Consider the following 17,147-nt stretch of genomic DNA (forward strand, 5'->3'; position numbering starts at 1 on the left):
GGACACTGGATTTACCGACACAGTAGCCTACAAACCAAAAGTCTTTGGCAGTAGTTAAAACGATGTTGCCATGGGTGTTCATGTCAACTTGTTTTGTGTTTTATTGTTTGAGCTAGACCTCTTGGTTTTGATTGATACGATACGCAACATTATTAACAGTATTATTATTGTCGGCTTGAAATACAATTATTTGTGCGTCCTATTTTTGCGCAGCACTGTTCAATAAATGTAGGCTACATCCTTAGGCAGTAGGCTACTGTTCAATAAATGTACACAACACAGAACATACAACATAGTGTTTACATTCTGTAAAATATAGATAAACTCAGAACAATAAAACGTATGAAAACATCAACATTATAACCAGTCCGTTACAATAGTTACACATCACACAATCTAGTCGTAGAAAACAAGCGCATCGCTTTGAATGGAGGGACTGTCAATGGAGGGACTGCTCTCATATTTAAAATAATAGAGCATTCAGAAAGAGATCTGTTTGCAAGTCTGAGGTTTCTCTCGTTGTAAGTTGCTTGAAGAGATACACCCGCACATTTGGGTTTGATTAAATAGTTCAATTTCATATTTCAGACACAGCCAGCTGAGCAAGACCATACTGCAGTACAGCATGAGACTATGTAAGACTGGTTTAAAAACTGGAAATCACTGAGGCAGGTATAATATATATTCCTTCAGTTTTTTTACTTACTTTTTCTTGTTATTGAATAGTCATCGACTTTCTTCTGTAACACTGACATGGATCATTTTATCCAGCAGGTGGCGAGGAAAACATCGAAAGAGATATTTTTACTTCCGGGTCGGCAGCTCTTCCTTTCCCGTCGGCCATTTGTCCTATACGGTGCGTATCTGTCGAGCTCTCGCCTTAAAAACGCTTTAAAATAACCTTTTCTCCCTACGTTGCCGCAATATTATCTTAGATATGTCAACGTGAATGTGACTTTGTTGTTTTAGATAAGTGTTGGGATGTGTTTATGGGACTTAATTGTGTGTAACTATCAGACGTTTGTCGAGTGTGTGAGCAGCCACATGCGGCCGCTCTGAGCGCTCCGTATGCTAACTGATGTGCTAGCTGGCTAACGAGTCATTACTGGTTTCTGAGTAACATATCCTCAGACTGTATTTGGTATTTGTGTTATTATTCAAACGGTGTTATTTCTGCGTTGATATGAAGAATATACGACTGTTGGAACATTACAATGCCTGTGAGAGTGTTAGCATAGTTACACTAGCTAGTTAGCGCAAAAAGGAAAACGCGCATCTGATTTTTCTGTTTTGGGGTTTCTTTCTTTCAGATTTGTAGGCGACCGCCTGTACAACCTGTAAACATGCAGAACGACGCTGGTGAATTTGTGGACCTCTACGTCCCACGTAAATGGTGAATATGTTTTACTCAGTTAATGAATGAAGAAATATGAATATCCTTTTACTTTGAAGAGACCCTCTTGTTCTAAAACACCAATAAAATACCCCAAAAGAGTACGTCTTGTGTTAAAAAACGTATCTAAATGGATTTAAGTTACAACAGAATGTTTTCCAACTAGAAGTACTTGTGAGAAATGCATTAAAAAGTTCCCTATTGCATGTGATGCTCTTGAAATACATTACTGCTGCACATGTGTGTTTCATTGTAAATGCTGTAAATGTTAAAGCTTGATTACATGACGTGTATTTAGCTTTATATACTGCTGGGTAGTCTAAGCTTCAGCAATGCATCATAATCTACAAGAGCAACTTTTCATGAGATTTCACCCTCTGTTTTTAGCTCTGTAACAAATCTTTCTTCACATGAATTGAAATGGACAGAATGTTCAATACTTGAAGGAAAACATTTAACATCAGCCCATTTGAAGATGCATGCTTTTCACTAAGAATGAAATGCAAAACCATGATCTGAAAAGTAACTAAAGTCAAATATACTTTTTTTTTTTTTAAATGCTCTCTGAGATGTACTTGATTAAGAAATTAAAGATGCATTAAAACAATAGAGTAGAGTCAGGGCACCTAGGACTTTGCTTGTACAGCATTCACGTAAATATTTTTGGAATACCTACTTGGGGATTAAACTTGATTCAACACTGTGTCAAAAAATAAAGCTATTTGCCAGTTCAATTGTAGCATTAGTGATCTGCTGGATACTCCATTATGTAGAGCCGTAAAGGATGGTGACATTTAATTAACATGACCATTACAAATAATGTATGTTTGTATTTCAGCTCTGCTAGCAACAGAATCATTGGAGCCAAGGACCATGCCTCCATCCAGATCAACATTGCTGAGGTAAAAACAGATTGCATCTTTTCCTATGCAACAGAAATGCATGAAACTAAACCAGTCTGTCTAGATTGGGTCTGTTAGTTAGACCATCTGTGTTGATGAATAATATCAGTTATTTGTATTTATAATGAATACTTAGTATCAAGACCACAATGATACCACTTGGTATGCCAAATAGAAGCTTATATTCAACCTTATTTAGAACATTCAGCTAAAGTAAGCGTACATTAAATGTAGATATTGTATGTTGATACAAGCAAAAAATATATATTTAGCACATTTGCCTGAAAACAAGTTTTTATGTTGAAATATGCTTGAAACATTTATTTGTAAGCAATGTGTTTTACTCTTGTGTTGCTTTGAATGTTGTGCAAGCTTGGAGAAAAAACCGTAAACTTCAATACATGCAGACTTAACCCACCCTAGCTGATGAGTAGCAAAGCTAACGGAGTGATTTAAACCATAAGTGGCATTCATTTTGAAGGAGAACGTTTTTGTTTTACAGTCAAACCCTGCATTCCCTGCTCTTGGGGAAATAACATTAACACAGCCAAAAAAGACATGCTGGCATAAATGGCATTTAGGTTTTTTAATATACCTAAAAAGATCACCATAGTTCAGTCTTAATAAAGATTTTAATAATCTAAGTAGCCACTAGTTTGCTGACACATGCTGTGCCTGTTTTACAACTCTAAACAAAGTTATTTCAAACAGTAGTCCCAGTGTTGGTTGTTCATATTTGCATTGAGTTGCCACAACAGCATTGTGGTGGAGAGTGAATAGTTGAAGGAAACACTGATGATAACATGTTGTGAAGGCAGGACATTTGAGTCATCAAGCAGGCTCCATAGAATTGAAACTCGAATATGCTTGGAAGACCTTTTACATAATCAATAGACCATGAATGAATACTTATTATCATTATGGTTGGAAATGAACCCAATTGCATGTTAAGCCTGAGTGTCAATAGTTTTTAAACAAATGATGTATACGTGACGGGTTGCTGCTGTGTTTCTAGATTGTTCGGTATGTCATGCTTTAAGGCATTGGCTCTTTTAGCTTCATGTGTAAACCGATTGCTCAATTTCCAAACTCGCTACATGGGTTTGTAGATAAAATTATTGTTATGTAGTTGCATAGTTTGACTGCAGGTTTTCTTGAAAATCAAATGCTCAATACTTTTAAATTTGACAAATGATATGAATTCAAAGTGATAAATTGTAGGTTACACCGAGTCTGATTACAATTGGTTTTCATATTGCTCGTGGATAAATATAGAACAGTAGCATTTTTTATTTTTAAACAAAAGTACAGTCTATACATTCATTTAGGAAAAATCTAACGTGTTTTTATAAAGGCACGTTTGAAGTGTTGACCAGCTGTTTTGGACTGTACATGTTAAGCAGTGTGCTCTGTTCTCTGCAGGTTGACAAGGTGACTGGTCGCTTCAATGGGCAGTTCAAGACCTACGCTATCTGCGGCGCTATCCGCAGAATGGTGAGCTTCAGCTGGATTTCTGTTGCATTGTGCTTTCACTGCTGTCATATCCAAACGGAAAACACCTCAGTCATTTAGTTGTATGATTTCTTCATCAGAGTTAAGAGTTGCAATACCTTTATCCTTACCCTAATTTTTTTTTTTAATAATTTCAGCTGTAAATAGTGTGTAGTACAGTATAATTGTTGTAGATGTGCAGTTTCTGTCGTCCTTCCATTAGGAATTAGATGGCAGAGGAAGGTCTTTATTGTGTTTGAACAGATTTGAGATTATATTTGTTTCCAGTGCTTTGCTGTGAAGTTAAAATGGAAAGCTTGACAAAGCTTGTTGCTGGTTCTATTATCCTATAGTCTTTACTGGAAACCTAACCACCATGAGATCGTCTTCTAAATGCAGAAAACCTTTGAATTAACACTTGTTTTCCTCCTATAGGGCGAGTCTGACGACTCCATCCTCAGGCTGGCAAAGGAGGACACCGTGGTTGCAAAGTAAGAATCTGCTCACTTATGTCAGTAGTAGGGATGGGAAAGATAATTCTCTAAAGGTGTGTTTCGCTCCGCTCACCGGTCCCCCACAGCGGGCAGAGCTGCAGGTGCGGATCTCTCTCGCGCGCGTCCGGTTATACTTCACTTGCGTTTATGTCCAAATCCATCAGATCTAGCTAATGATATGGCTGCTGCCCCTCCCTACACGCAGATCACACAGACTCAAACCTCATCTTATGCCCAAATTCCAGCTGAAAGGGTCTTCTCTACAGCTGGCCTGATAGTGAATCGTCTCCGCACCCGCCTCTCCCCTGAGTAGACATGCTCATATTTAGGGGTGGGCGATATATATCACGATATTTTTTCATGTCGGTTATTATGGTTATTTTTCAAGTTACTTAACAGAACAACCACCTACAAGGTAACAGAAACTAAAACAAAAAGGAGTAACAGACCAAAATAGCATTTCAAGTTGGTTTTATTTCTGAAATGAATCCCTGAATGAACAATTCAACATTTTGATATGGCTTCAAGGCACAGTTTCTCAGTATAAAAATGAACTTTCTGAGGTAGCACTAGCAGTGAACATCAATAAACATGAAAAGGAGGGTAAAACATAACTAAGTAAAACATAAAACATCAATGAGGAAAAGTCAGTGCCAAACAATTAAAATGTAAACTTTAGACTTGAAGTGCAATAAAAGACTTTAGCATAACTGAAGGGAAAAACTATATAAATACCTTATTGATAAAATAAAATAGAAGCCAACAGAATCAAACAAGACAATAAATACAATATACAATACTGTCTGAATCCTGACTAGACAGCTTTAGAGCATGTCTTTCACATCAGTTTTCTTTTCCAATTTTTTTTTTTTTTATCACGATAGATACGATATCTCCGAAAAAGCATATCGTGGAGACCTAATATCGTCACGACGATATATATCGTCATATCGCCCACCCCTAGCTGAACCCCAAAAATGGAGGCATGTTTACTCTAAAACTAATTGACATTGGACACTTAGTTGACTTATTGTTTATTTTTGGATACTAGAGTAGGCAGATTTATAATGCAAATGTAGACACTGCATATAGTTGCATGAAATAAGTTACAAAATAAGTGCGCCAATGCTTTTACTTCTTTCTATAACAAATTCCATGGTGAAAACAAAAACAATGACACACTTATTGTCTTTCAACACTGCTTTCCACTGAAGACGTTTGTCTTTAAAAGTGCGTCACAAATATTTAGAGTGATTGGAGCTCCGGGGAGTCTTCACAGCTGCGGGGCGGGGTTAGTGGGATCGATACACAGTGAGCATGTTCAGCATAAAGTAGACACATGCGACCCAGATCCAAACTGTGGCCCAATGATGAGTCTGTTATCACTTCGGAATAACAAAGCAGGAATTTTAATTTTAAGATGATTAGTGTACAGAGGAATAAGATACGTCAGGCTTTGGATACAGAGGAAATTCAGGTTAGCAGCATAAGGTGATTGTTGGTGTGCTTTGTAGGATTTGTAGACAATAACAAAAAAGAAGAATCTACCCTCTCACTACAGACATTGTATATAGATAAAAAAAAGAAGAAAACTAATAAAATATTGTTAAACCTGTATTCAGTACGTAATCCTTACGTGTGAAACCAGGAGTTTATGACATTTACTCTGCCGTTTTATAAACATGTATCTGACTAAATTCGATAAATCAGTCAATACTCTGTTGACAATATAAATACAGCTGCTGGAGTCACATTTGGTGGGAATGTTTTGACACTTTCACTTTAAGTTCAGCTTGTCTGAACATGCAAAAGCGTGATATGAAATCTGACACTTGACACATAGAGAAGAAAAGGGTGATGAGACGCTTGGTGGTACCAGCTTGACATAAACAACCACCTCCCTATTCTGTCCCCCCTAATAGCTGTTCACAGCCCGACTTCCTCCAGCAGCGACCCTTCACTCCCCCCTCCAAAAAACCCCCCTTACATTGGCCAGTTGCCGGCCGTTTTCAGGAACTTGTTTTTGTGCACTATCTCAGAATTCTGAGCAACTCAGGTTTTCTTCCAGGAACTACGATCCACTGAGCCTGTGCAAACACACACACACACACACACATGCTCCTTCACACACATGCTCCTTCATACACATGCTCCTTCACACACACACACACACACACACACACACACACACACACACACACACACACACACACACACACACACACACTCCTTCACACACACACAGTCACACACACACGTAGTGCACATGCACATTACTTGGCAACGCACGCTATGAGTGACCCACGCATTATGGATACAGAAGAGAGGCCTCATTGGTGGGGGGCGGACAGGCGGGATTCCTTTCAATGTGTTGTCCACCAATCAGTGCAGGCAGGGTGATAAACATGGTTGTAACAGGATCCTCGCAGCACATTGTGTTCCTTCTCAACAGAAAAAGAAAAAAAACCTCAACTAGCCTCTCCTCACTTCCTGCAAACAGTTAATCCTCTTGTTTGTTCTATTCTGAATTTACGGGAACTTAACATCTTCTTCAGGCATAAATATCATACTGGCCTCCCTCCCATGTGTGTTGGTTAACATGGAGGCTAAACAACAAAAGGATCAAATAAGCATGCAGACCAGGGGAGTGAGTCATAGAGGCTGGGGACACAAAGTGAGAGGTACAAACTGTCCTTGTCTTTACACAGAATGGGGCCAATTAAACCACACTGCAGAGAAGGCATGCATCCTGGAAAAGTACTTAAAGCAGCCAATACCAAGAAGTTGTTATTCAACCCAAAACCTATAATAAAGGGGCATAAACGCAAACAAATCATAATGCAAGTAAAAAGGTATAATCAAAACAAAACTTTTTTCACAATATTTATATCTGCTACAGACAGGGTCGCCTACGCATTTTGAAGTCAGTCCTCGTGATCACTTCCTAACCGCATGCAGAGCCTGTTGAATCTGGTTTGGTAAGAGGGACGGGAGGGAAGTGTGGGAGTGTTTCCGGTCAGAGGGCGGCGTTTGTTTACCAGCTGCAGAAGCCACATGGCAGGAGTGAGTGTCACAATGCAACCGACCCTCAGTTAGTCAGTTATCCTGTCAGCTGACTGGGGCGCTCCTTTAACCGCACAGAGCCCCTCTGGCCTCTCCAAGAGGAACCAAAGCATTTCTTTACTTACTCAGCAAAGAACTAAGACAACAAGCCCGGGGAGGGTCAGGCCACTAAAGTTCATGCTCGCTGGACCTGTGTCAAGTACAACATTCAATTATTCATTAACTATAAAAAGACCACTAGAGTAAAACTCAGTAACTTCAATAAAGGAAGGGTTCAGGAGTTACCATTGTTTTTTAAGGGGGTGATCAGAAGTAATGAGACTAGATGGAAGTCTGTATAAAGTCTAAAAAGCTGTATTTATCAGTGTTTTTGAAACAACAATGGAAAAAAAAGAAGACGATAATTTCAAGAGTGCAGACCTTTGGCCACACTGTCTCCAATAGTGAAAAATAATTTGTGCAACCGCCCTGTGATTCAGATCTTTTCCAAAATGTAATTAGTTCTTTCTTGGCTTCTTAACCGACACCAGATGATTTGTTACACAGAGCCATCTGAGACGTCATCACTGAAAACTGTTTGTAAACAGTACAACCGCTTTTATCAAAATGATTTGCAGTTGATTGGATTAACCATCGGTCTATTCAACTCTTGCTGAAGCCAATCAGAAGAAGTTCTTCAACATACTCAAAGTCTGACAGACAGGATTGATTTAAGTTTGATCTCGCCAGTATTCAGCTGCCGTTTAAGGTAACAATGCTACAACCTTGAACCAAGTTTCATTAAATTTAGACTTCAGTTTATCTGTAATCCTGCTGACAGACAAACAAACCAAAACACTGAAACCCATAACCTCCTCTATGAGGTAACAACTACATGTGATGTAAAATAAGTCAGACTTAGTGATAAACCCCAATGAAGATCAACACTCAACTAATTCTAGTGTCTTTCAGCTCATGGTTTTGGTTTTACAGCCCACAATACCTCAACACTCTCATACGCATTGTTTCAACTCACAAGCAGCTGCCTTTTTTAAGCAAAAAGGTCTGATATACCCAGCAAGACCACTAGCAACTTCTCCAGTAGGATATTCATGTGTTGAATTAGCCTTTCACTCTCTGGAGGGATGTGTGGGTCAGCATTTGTAGATCCACCAATAGGAAAGCTCTCTCTCTGGAATGACCTGTGATTGGCCAAAGACTTAACTTAAGAGAAGTACTTTTTTATACTACTTAAAGTGGACCTATCATGCTATATTTGACAAATATATTGTAGGGCCATACCTATATAAAACATGTCTGTGAAGTTTTTTTTTCAAAATACCAAACAGATCCTGCATTTTAGCCATGCCTCATTTCGCTCTACTTGCTCTTTTCCAGCCCTGTTTTTGCAGGGGCTGATTCTGTGACGTAGCTTTAATGCACATGAGCTGCAGCTGACGCCCCCCTGTAGGAGAGGGGAGCGTGGTCTGATCAGCTGCTGGGCTCTCAGAAGAGGGGGAGGAAAAGAGAGGCTCCGTCCTCCGTGTTTTATTCTTATATGATTATATAGATTCGTTATTCATTTGCTTTAAAGCTCAATAAATAACAAAGAAGACCTTTGACCGGCACTTTTCTAATTTTGTCAGGAAGATTTTAACTTTAACGGAGATGTTGACCGGCGAATAAAAAATCTAACTGAAACTCTGCCGCACGGTCCCCTCGTTCCTTGGAAGAGGCGGAGAGGTGGGTGTTTGTCATCTGCTGGTGGACTACCGGAGAAATTTACAACAGGAGCAAAGGCTTGCCTCGGGGAAGGAGAAAAAGAGCCAGAGCGTCCACAGCGGAGAATAAAAAGAAGGGCAACCATGGCAACCATGCGCAGGAAGTCTTCTTCGCTGCTTTTGTGGCAGGACTACAGCGCCACTTACAGGCCTGGCATATGTACTACAGCGTCTCCAGCGCTTTTGAGCGGTCTTGTGTGAAGGGACACGTCTCGTGTGAACGGACACTATTCCGGGCTGACATCAGCTCGGATGGAATCTGTATCCGCTCGTTGTAGCCCCGTTTTTAAAAGATTTGGGTACTGAGGAAAAGAGAGAGGGTTTTATTTTCTGACGCTGCGTGAGTTCCACGACTCACCGGGGACACATATGTATGTATAAAAGACATCACAAAGTGCATTTTGCATGATAGGTCCCCTTTAAATTACAAAACACTATAAGGCTTTTATTAATATACCTTGCATTAAATAATTATTTGACTGACAAAATAGGACGTGAATTAATGTTCTGAAAAGGGACTAATGTTTCAAGCTGTAAGATATTTGTTTACAATGAATAAAACAATGTGCTGTATAGACTTCACCTTCAGAAGTAGTAACAAAAAATAAAACCAATCTCACCCCCACATAAGTGTTACATTCCTGAATACTGAGGCTAACAGGCATGACAGTTTTACACCCTCATAAAATATACTTGTGGTTTTCTTCAAAACCTCAAGTTAATAAACACTGTTTTAAACAACCCTATTCCACCCACTGGAATATTAGTTGGTACCAACTCAACTCTGTCTTGCCGGTGCACGATTCTGAAACATCATGCTGAATTTCCCGAGAATTGGCCAGAATCACTCACAGCAAGTCTGGATTCAATTAGTAATGTTTGTGTCCTGTTTGTGTCAAACAATGCCATATGGCTGCAGACAATGTGAGCACTGTGGGGCCCGCTGCGCTGTGAACAATAGCTGAACCACTGAATCACACTGTGCCACCAAGGAGAAGCATGCAATGCCTGGGACCAAGGAAACCAGCATGACTTTTTTTTTCTCACATTGAGCGTCATTTATATGTGTGGGAGATACACAGAAGTTAAAATGTGACTCATCTTTTCCCCGGGCTCATTTGGCATCAAATGAGAAAAAAAGGCCTCACACCAATTATCAGCTACTCCGACGGTACCTGTGTTTGCTTTTTACTGCCTTGGGCGACGCTGAGGAAGACCTGGTGGGAAGTCTGGGCTTGAGGATGGACACAGGCGAGCAGTCGGGCAGAGGGACGGAGTAAACCCTCTGCACCACCACCTCCACGTCCTGCCCCACAGAGCCAGCCTGGCCCAGACCCTCGATCGCTTCCAGGAGAGAGAGGCAGTGTCTGGATGAAACTCCTGGAGCTCTGACACTATACAGAGCATCCGAGGCAGCAGCCTGAAGGCGGGCAGAGAGGAGAGAGAGACTTAGTGTTATGATGGATTAGAAATAAAGCTGCAACGTTTATTTAACTGCTCAACTAGTTGATTAGCACCTCATTTCAAATCAAATCAAATCAAGTTTTATTTATATAGCACATTTATAAACGATTTTTGGTCGAGCCAAAGTGCTGTACATATAATAAAAATAGACTACAGTAGAGACACTTTCACCCTCTGTCTGAAACCAGAGCCCAGTCTGCTTTGATTGGTTAGCTGGCCGGCTATGTTGTGATTGGTCAACTGCTTAGAGAGGTCCCGCCCCTTAGCCTATACAACGTGTTGGAGCACTAGCAAATAGAAGTGTGACTGTTACATAGTGATGTCACTATGTCACGGAAGAAAACAAAGGACTACAATTGAGGCGTTTCAGTTAGGGTGGGGTGGGGGGGAACTCCCTCTGGAGGGAGCTTTGGGATTTTAGGCTTTGCAGACCTTTTACATACACAATAACCTTCTTATTAAGTTAAATAACTTTCCTTGGGTTTTGGGGAATGTGTTGGATAAAATGGATAACAAGATGTCAAATTGGATTTGTAAATAAGTGATGAGCATTATTGATGCCCAAACAATTAATGTTTTTGTATGAATCATTAGTTGCGGGCCGTTTCTCTGGGTTTGTGTATCCAGCATAATCAAACATAAGTAATTTCACCTACAGTTTATAAAATGATAAAGTACTTCCATATAGTTGTAAGTTCTTTACACTAATCATGGTACTGTAGAGAGCAATGTTTACTTTTAACAGGTCCTTTTCGTTACACTGCACAATAAATCAGCTTTAAAAAATAAGGCGTGGCCAAATGTGTCTTGTTTTCAGTTACTTCAAGTTACTGCCAAGTTACATCAACCCTCAATCGCTGCCAACACTCATTTCTATTTGTTTAAAGCAAATTAAGAGACAGATTTAAGTAATTAAACATAGACGTCACCAACATGTAAACTTATGATGTCTCTGCTGGACAGACTGAAGGCACCTGTTACTGACTAATGTGGGATAAGTGTTCCACAGAGGCTATTAATTACCAGCTGAGACGGCGTGTGGCTTTTCACCTTGTGTGTGTGTGTGTGTGTGTGTGTGTGTGTGTGTGTGTGTATGGGTCATCATGGCCTAATGTGGTTTTCAAACACCCACGGTAGCGGGAACTACTACAGAAGCAGTTATCAGTGCTTTGCCAGGTGTTTACTCTTCTGTCTGTGACAGAGTTTGTCCTCAGAGTTATAACAGTGAGAGACGCATCAGTCACACAACTCGACAGGTGAGTAGTTGAGGCCAAGTTCAGGGAGAGGTGAGTTCCGTTTTAGCATTGCGATTCCTTTTATCCAATTGAAAAATGTAAGTCAAAACAATGAACCATATGTTCAGGAAGAATATTCACGTTACATTTATGAAGAATATTGACACCATTTTCCTGATGAGAGATCATTTGAATGTGTTTTGTGCATATAAAACTCAACCTGTGTTCAGTTAGAGGCATTGCAAGGGTTTTATGAAGGTATGCATATTGTCTTATAACCTAACTAAAATACAGTAAATGTTGAATTAGGAATCCAATTGTAATGATGTGAAGCCTACGCACTTGTTTGGTGTTGATCTCCTCTGCAGTCCTGCATTCCTCCGGTAGTCTGAATGTCTTACACAGAGAGTACGGGTTGCACCTCTCTGCTGACAGCAGGCTTTGGGGAAGGGACATGTTGGCTGGTTTGGTTGCAGAGGACACTTTCTGGCTGAAGTGTGTGTTCAGAATAATATCACAGCTGGAGCCCTCTATAGAAAGACTCTGCCTGCAAGGGAGATACAGATCATTAGTTTTAGATCTAGGGTAAAGAATGGTGATAGTTGAATTATGCACCTTAACATTACGTTTTTTTATTGATATTCCAGACTTAACTTCACAGAAATTGAATAAATAAAGGTGTTGGACAATGATAAACAGTTTGTATTGTGACTCTTTTGATAAGAAAGATTCAGATTGTACAGTACACTAGGTGTAGATGATTGCATAAATGTGGTGGGGCTGAGAGCTCGAGAGGATTTGAATGTCAAACTCAGATAAGGTACCATCCACCTCCGCTCTTCACTCGGTACCACCCAGCACAGAGTACAAGTTCAAAAAGGGGCCAGTGAAAATACACAACGGATGCATTTGTCTTCTTTAACTGAGGTAAAAGATACATTTTCCATGCAAGTGGGTCTCTTAGAAAGGCAACACCTTGCAACACTGCACAGCTTGATTAAAGCACTTTCAAATGTGACATCATGTGTGGAAAAATACTCCAACAGCCGCCACAATCAACCAGGCTAAGAGTTTACTGGTGAAAAACAAAATCCAGAAGGCTGCGTACGTGTGACCTGAAATGCTCTCGTGTTTAATTGTACTTCTTCTTAACCGTTCACTCATCTGTGTGTGCCAAAAAATGAGATGCTGTAAGATAAAGTCTAAAAACTGAGAAAAACATTTACGGTCAATGGTGTTAACCCATCAAGGTGAACGACACACAGCTAAGGTGAGTGGTTTCGAGCCTGAGAACAAACAAGTTGAATAACGGCCAGATAATTGTACGGCATGTTGTTTGCTGTAAGTTTTACGTTTCAACTTGATTCTCTCCACATGGGAAATGGATAGTGTGATGACGGCTTATCAATGACTCAGCCAAGATCATGGCTTGACTGTAACTGACAAACGTGTCACAGCTCGTCTAGTTGAACCAGAAGTTAAACATACAGATTAAGCGGGAAAAACGATTCCTATATAACATACACTGTCAGCTGAGAGTTTGAGTTAGAACTAAAAGGAAATGTAGACTAATGTGAAGGTTATAATGTTATGTTTGTACTTAAATGTTTTTTATTTGCATTAGAGTGAGAGGAGTTTCTAATATTTAGTTAGTGTAAATACATACAGTGTACTTTTACAAATCAAAACATTATCCATGTCATTTATCTACAGAAATGAATCTAGATGTACAGCTCATAGTAGGATTACATTAACAAATAAATAAAGATTTAAAAGGATATTATAATCTTTACAAATCTTTATATTTGTGTAGGCTTATATCTGATCTGCTATGTTCATGGCAGGTTTTATCCCCATGCATACAATCTGCCCATCCAGTTAGTGCTGTACCAATTATCTTCTTTCACACATTCAACGCTTCTATGCAGGTTTTTGAATGAAGCTTTTGAGTGTGTGCTGTTTTATTGGTGTCATTAACTCAAAACAAATTGGTTTTTATTTATTTTTGGTTTAATAAATGTAATGTAACAAGTGCGTAACTCCCTCTGTGCAAGGAGCAGGAGTCAAACTGTTTTTTACCATTACATTGCATTTAGCTGACGCTGAAAGCGACTAACAATAAGTGCATTCGACCAAGAAGATACAAACTGGAAGAAAACAGAATCATATAAGTACATCAGGTTTCATAGAGCCAAACCATTTTAAGTGCTACTCAACTGGCTTTAGATAAGCCAGTCCTTAGTTAATATATAAGTGCTTTGTTAGTCATTTTATTGCTCGAAGTGGAGTCGAAAGAGATGAGTTTTCAGTCAGCGCCGGAAGATGTGTGGCTATCTGCTGTCCTGATGTCAATGGGGAGCTCATTCCACATTAACATTAACATAGTGAAAACGATTTTTGAGCGATTAAACACCAACAAATATTAGTTTTTAAGCAGAATATTTTGTTAGATTAAAAACATGTTGTGAACTTCAGAAATGATTACATGGTTTTACAATACATTTTTGCTGTCCGACTTTCCAACTCTGTGGAGTGACTGGACATTTTGGAATCATGTGAGCCGGAAACAATCCAAAAATAATTCCACCGCTGGAATTTAATTCTACATTAGTATAATAATAATAACAATATTAGCCAAGCCTTTCTTTTGAACTTTAAACAAATACCGGCTTAAAACAGAATGAATAGACAAGCAAACAATAGAAGAAGCTGTGCAGAATTCCTGATGTGGAAAATGTGGATGTCATTGTTATGAATGAAGCTTTATCCGGAACATACTATGAGCTTTACCATGATGGTGCAGAAACGTGAAGGACTTCTTCGTTAGTCACTACAAAATTATTCTCTTGTATTCTGATAATCAATAACTCAAGTAATTTCTCAAGTGAACAAACCTAACAATTGGTTATACTTTGAAAAATGCTAAAAATCGTTTCTATAGATTATATTATACATTGTGTTTCAGTCAGTCTAAGCATGCAACATTACTTTCGAATTATTGGGACAAAATAATAAGTTGAAAATGTAATAAAGAACATAAATTGTCAATGTGTACAGTGCTAGCTTCAGTGTGTTGATTTGATTATCCTTAAATTCTTTATTTTATACAATTTTATTCAACAACAACAGATGAAGCCAGAAATCTAGGTGTAGTCATGGACACTGACCTGAGCTTCAACAGTCACATTAAAAGAGTTACTAAATTATCACCTAAAGAACATATCTAGGATTAATAGACTAATGTCACAGCAGGATTTGGAAAAGCTTGTCCATGCTTTTATCTTCAGTAGACTCGACTACTGCAATGGTGTCTTTACAGGTCTCACTAAAACATCTATTAGAAAGCTGCAGCTGATTCAGAACACCGCTGCTCGAGTCCTCACTAACACTAAGAAAGTGGATCACATCACTCCTGTTCTGAAGTCTTTACACTGGCTTCCTGTGTGTCAAAGAATAGATTTCAAAAATACTGCTGCTGGTTTATAAAGCACTGAATGGTTTAGGCCCAAAATACATTTCTGACCTCCTGCTAAATGATGAACCATCCAGATCTCTCAGGTCTTCAGGGACTGGTCAGCTTTCTGTCCCCAGAGTCAGAACTAAACATGGAGAAGCAGCGTTCAGTTATTATGCTCCAAATATCTGGAACAAACTCCCAGACACCTGCAGGTCCGCTGCAACTCTTACTACTTTGAAATCCAGGCTGAAGACTTTTCTTTTTGTCGCTGCTTTTAATTGAACTATTCATATCTTAGACTGCACTGTAACTTTTATCCATGTATTTTTTCTTTTAATGTTTATTTTATTAGCTTTTCTTTTTAATGACTGATTTTAAATGCCATTTTCTTAATGTCTTTCATTTTTTGTAAAGCACTTTGAATTGCCTTGTGTTGAAAAGTGCTATATAAATAAACTTGCCTTGCCTAATAAAGATTTCATGTGACACATACAATTGATTTGTTGATGGGAAGTAATGTGAATAAATTAACTCTAGGTTAACGGTACTCTTGCTATCACTACTCACCGACACTATAAACCTTGTCCCTCATGCTAGCCCAGACAACACCGGTAAGCACACCTTCATCTAGGCTGCACTGTAACGTGTCCTGACTTGTAGTGGTTCTCTCCTCTATCTACACTCTTCTTGTCATCTTTGTAAAACGATATCAGACTGGTAATTGTCACAGCCATGACTTCTAGTTCAATTCAGTGTGGCTAAAATGAAAAGCTTTGTTAAAATATGCAAGCACGCGAAAGTCAAATTCAGCTTTATTGTCAAAAATTCGACATGAGTTATACATCCAGAAATATCGAAATATCGTTTCCCATCGTGTGACNTTTCTTTGATTTATCAATAGTTCGCTCATCTTCAACTCGGGATATGACGCATATTTTAGTTTACCTAATTAAAACCGGTTTTTAAATTGTTGTATGTGTCACAGTATCGCCTCAAAATACAAGATACGAAACATTTTCAGCCGTGCAACAAAATATAAATAGTCCTACAAATATTTTTATTTTATTTCCTTCTTATTTTTGTCTAATCTCAAGGGAGCCAGAGTGGAGGGCTTAAAGAGCCGCTGGTTGCCGACCCCTGCCCTAACCCGTTATGTTGTTCGTGTATGATCCCTCTTTAATTTAAAAACCAAGTTATGTTTTAAGCATGAAAGCTGTAGTCCTATAGCTGTCAACTGGTCAAACTGTGGTCACCAGTCCAATACATTTGACAAATTCGACTTGGTTTCTATACTTATTTGAAGATGTATTTATTTATTTTTCAAAATAATCTTTTTTTTTGGTCAGCATTTTTCCCACATCTTTTTTTTTATATAGGATAAGTGCATTTCGGTTAATGGATTAACCATTTTTTCTGGGGTCGAATATACATTTGTTTTCAAATTCCCATCCCTAGTCAGTAGTATGAATGTATGTATGTGGCAGGATATTTTCAGAGTTTTAAATCAGAATCAAATTACAATTTTGGTAACTGACAATGATTTTCTTTTGTTTTACAGGAACATCTGAGCGTGGTGCTGAAGAAGTGGAAACTTTGTAAAAAATAAAATGGAAAAAAAATAACTTTGTCTTTTCTTTTATTCTATGTTCTGGTATTGAGCTTTGAGGCAACATTTCAATGTACTGGAAAGTGTTCCTAAAAATCAGTCTGTGAAAAAAAAAATGGATTAAACAAAACCACTTGGCAACAGGCAAGGGTAACAACAGATGCCTTTATTTTGGTAATGTTCGTCAGGGGCAATGATAATCAAATTATGTGAGCCTCCGTTCCATCTCAGCACTAAACTTCAAGCAATGCAAAGAAAATGTTTAATATTGTATTGTTAAAA

General features: G+C 38.8%; 1 protein-coding gene across 1 annotated transcript; it reads left to right on the plus strand.

Moving 5' to 3' along the window:
• Nucleotides 1-789: 789 nt before the first annotated feature.
• rps21 (ribosomal protein S21) lies at nt 790-16,881 on the plus strand. Its single transcript, XM_010782096.1, has 6 exons — nt 790-856; nt 1,311-1,393; nt 2,232-2,295; nt 3,718-3,789; nt 4,222-4,277; nt 16,818-16,881. The coding sequence occupies exons 2-6, from the start codon at nt 1,344-1,346 to the stop codon at nt 16,825-16,827; spliced, it is 252 nt and encodes an 83-aa protein (XP_010780398.1). The 5' UTR covers nt 790-856; nt 1,311-1,343; the 3' UTR covers nt 16,828-16,881.
• The last annotated feature ends 266 nt before the right edge of the window (nt 16,882-17,147 follow it).

Source organism: Notothenia coriiceps, unplaced genomic scaffold (assembly GCF_000735185.1).
Source record: "Notothenia coriiceps isolate Sejong01 unplaced genomic scaffold, NC01 NC01_scaffold00024119, whole genome shotgun sequence".
Lineage (NCBI taxonomy): Eukaryota > Metazoa > Chordata > Actinopteri > Perciformes > Nototheniidae > Notothenia > Notothenia coriiceps.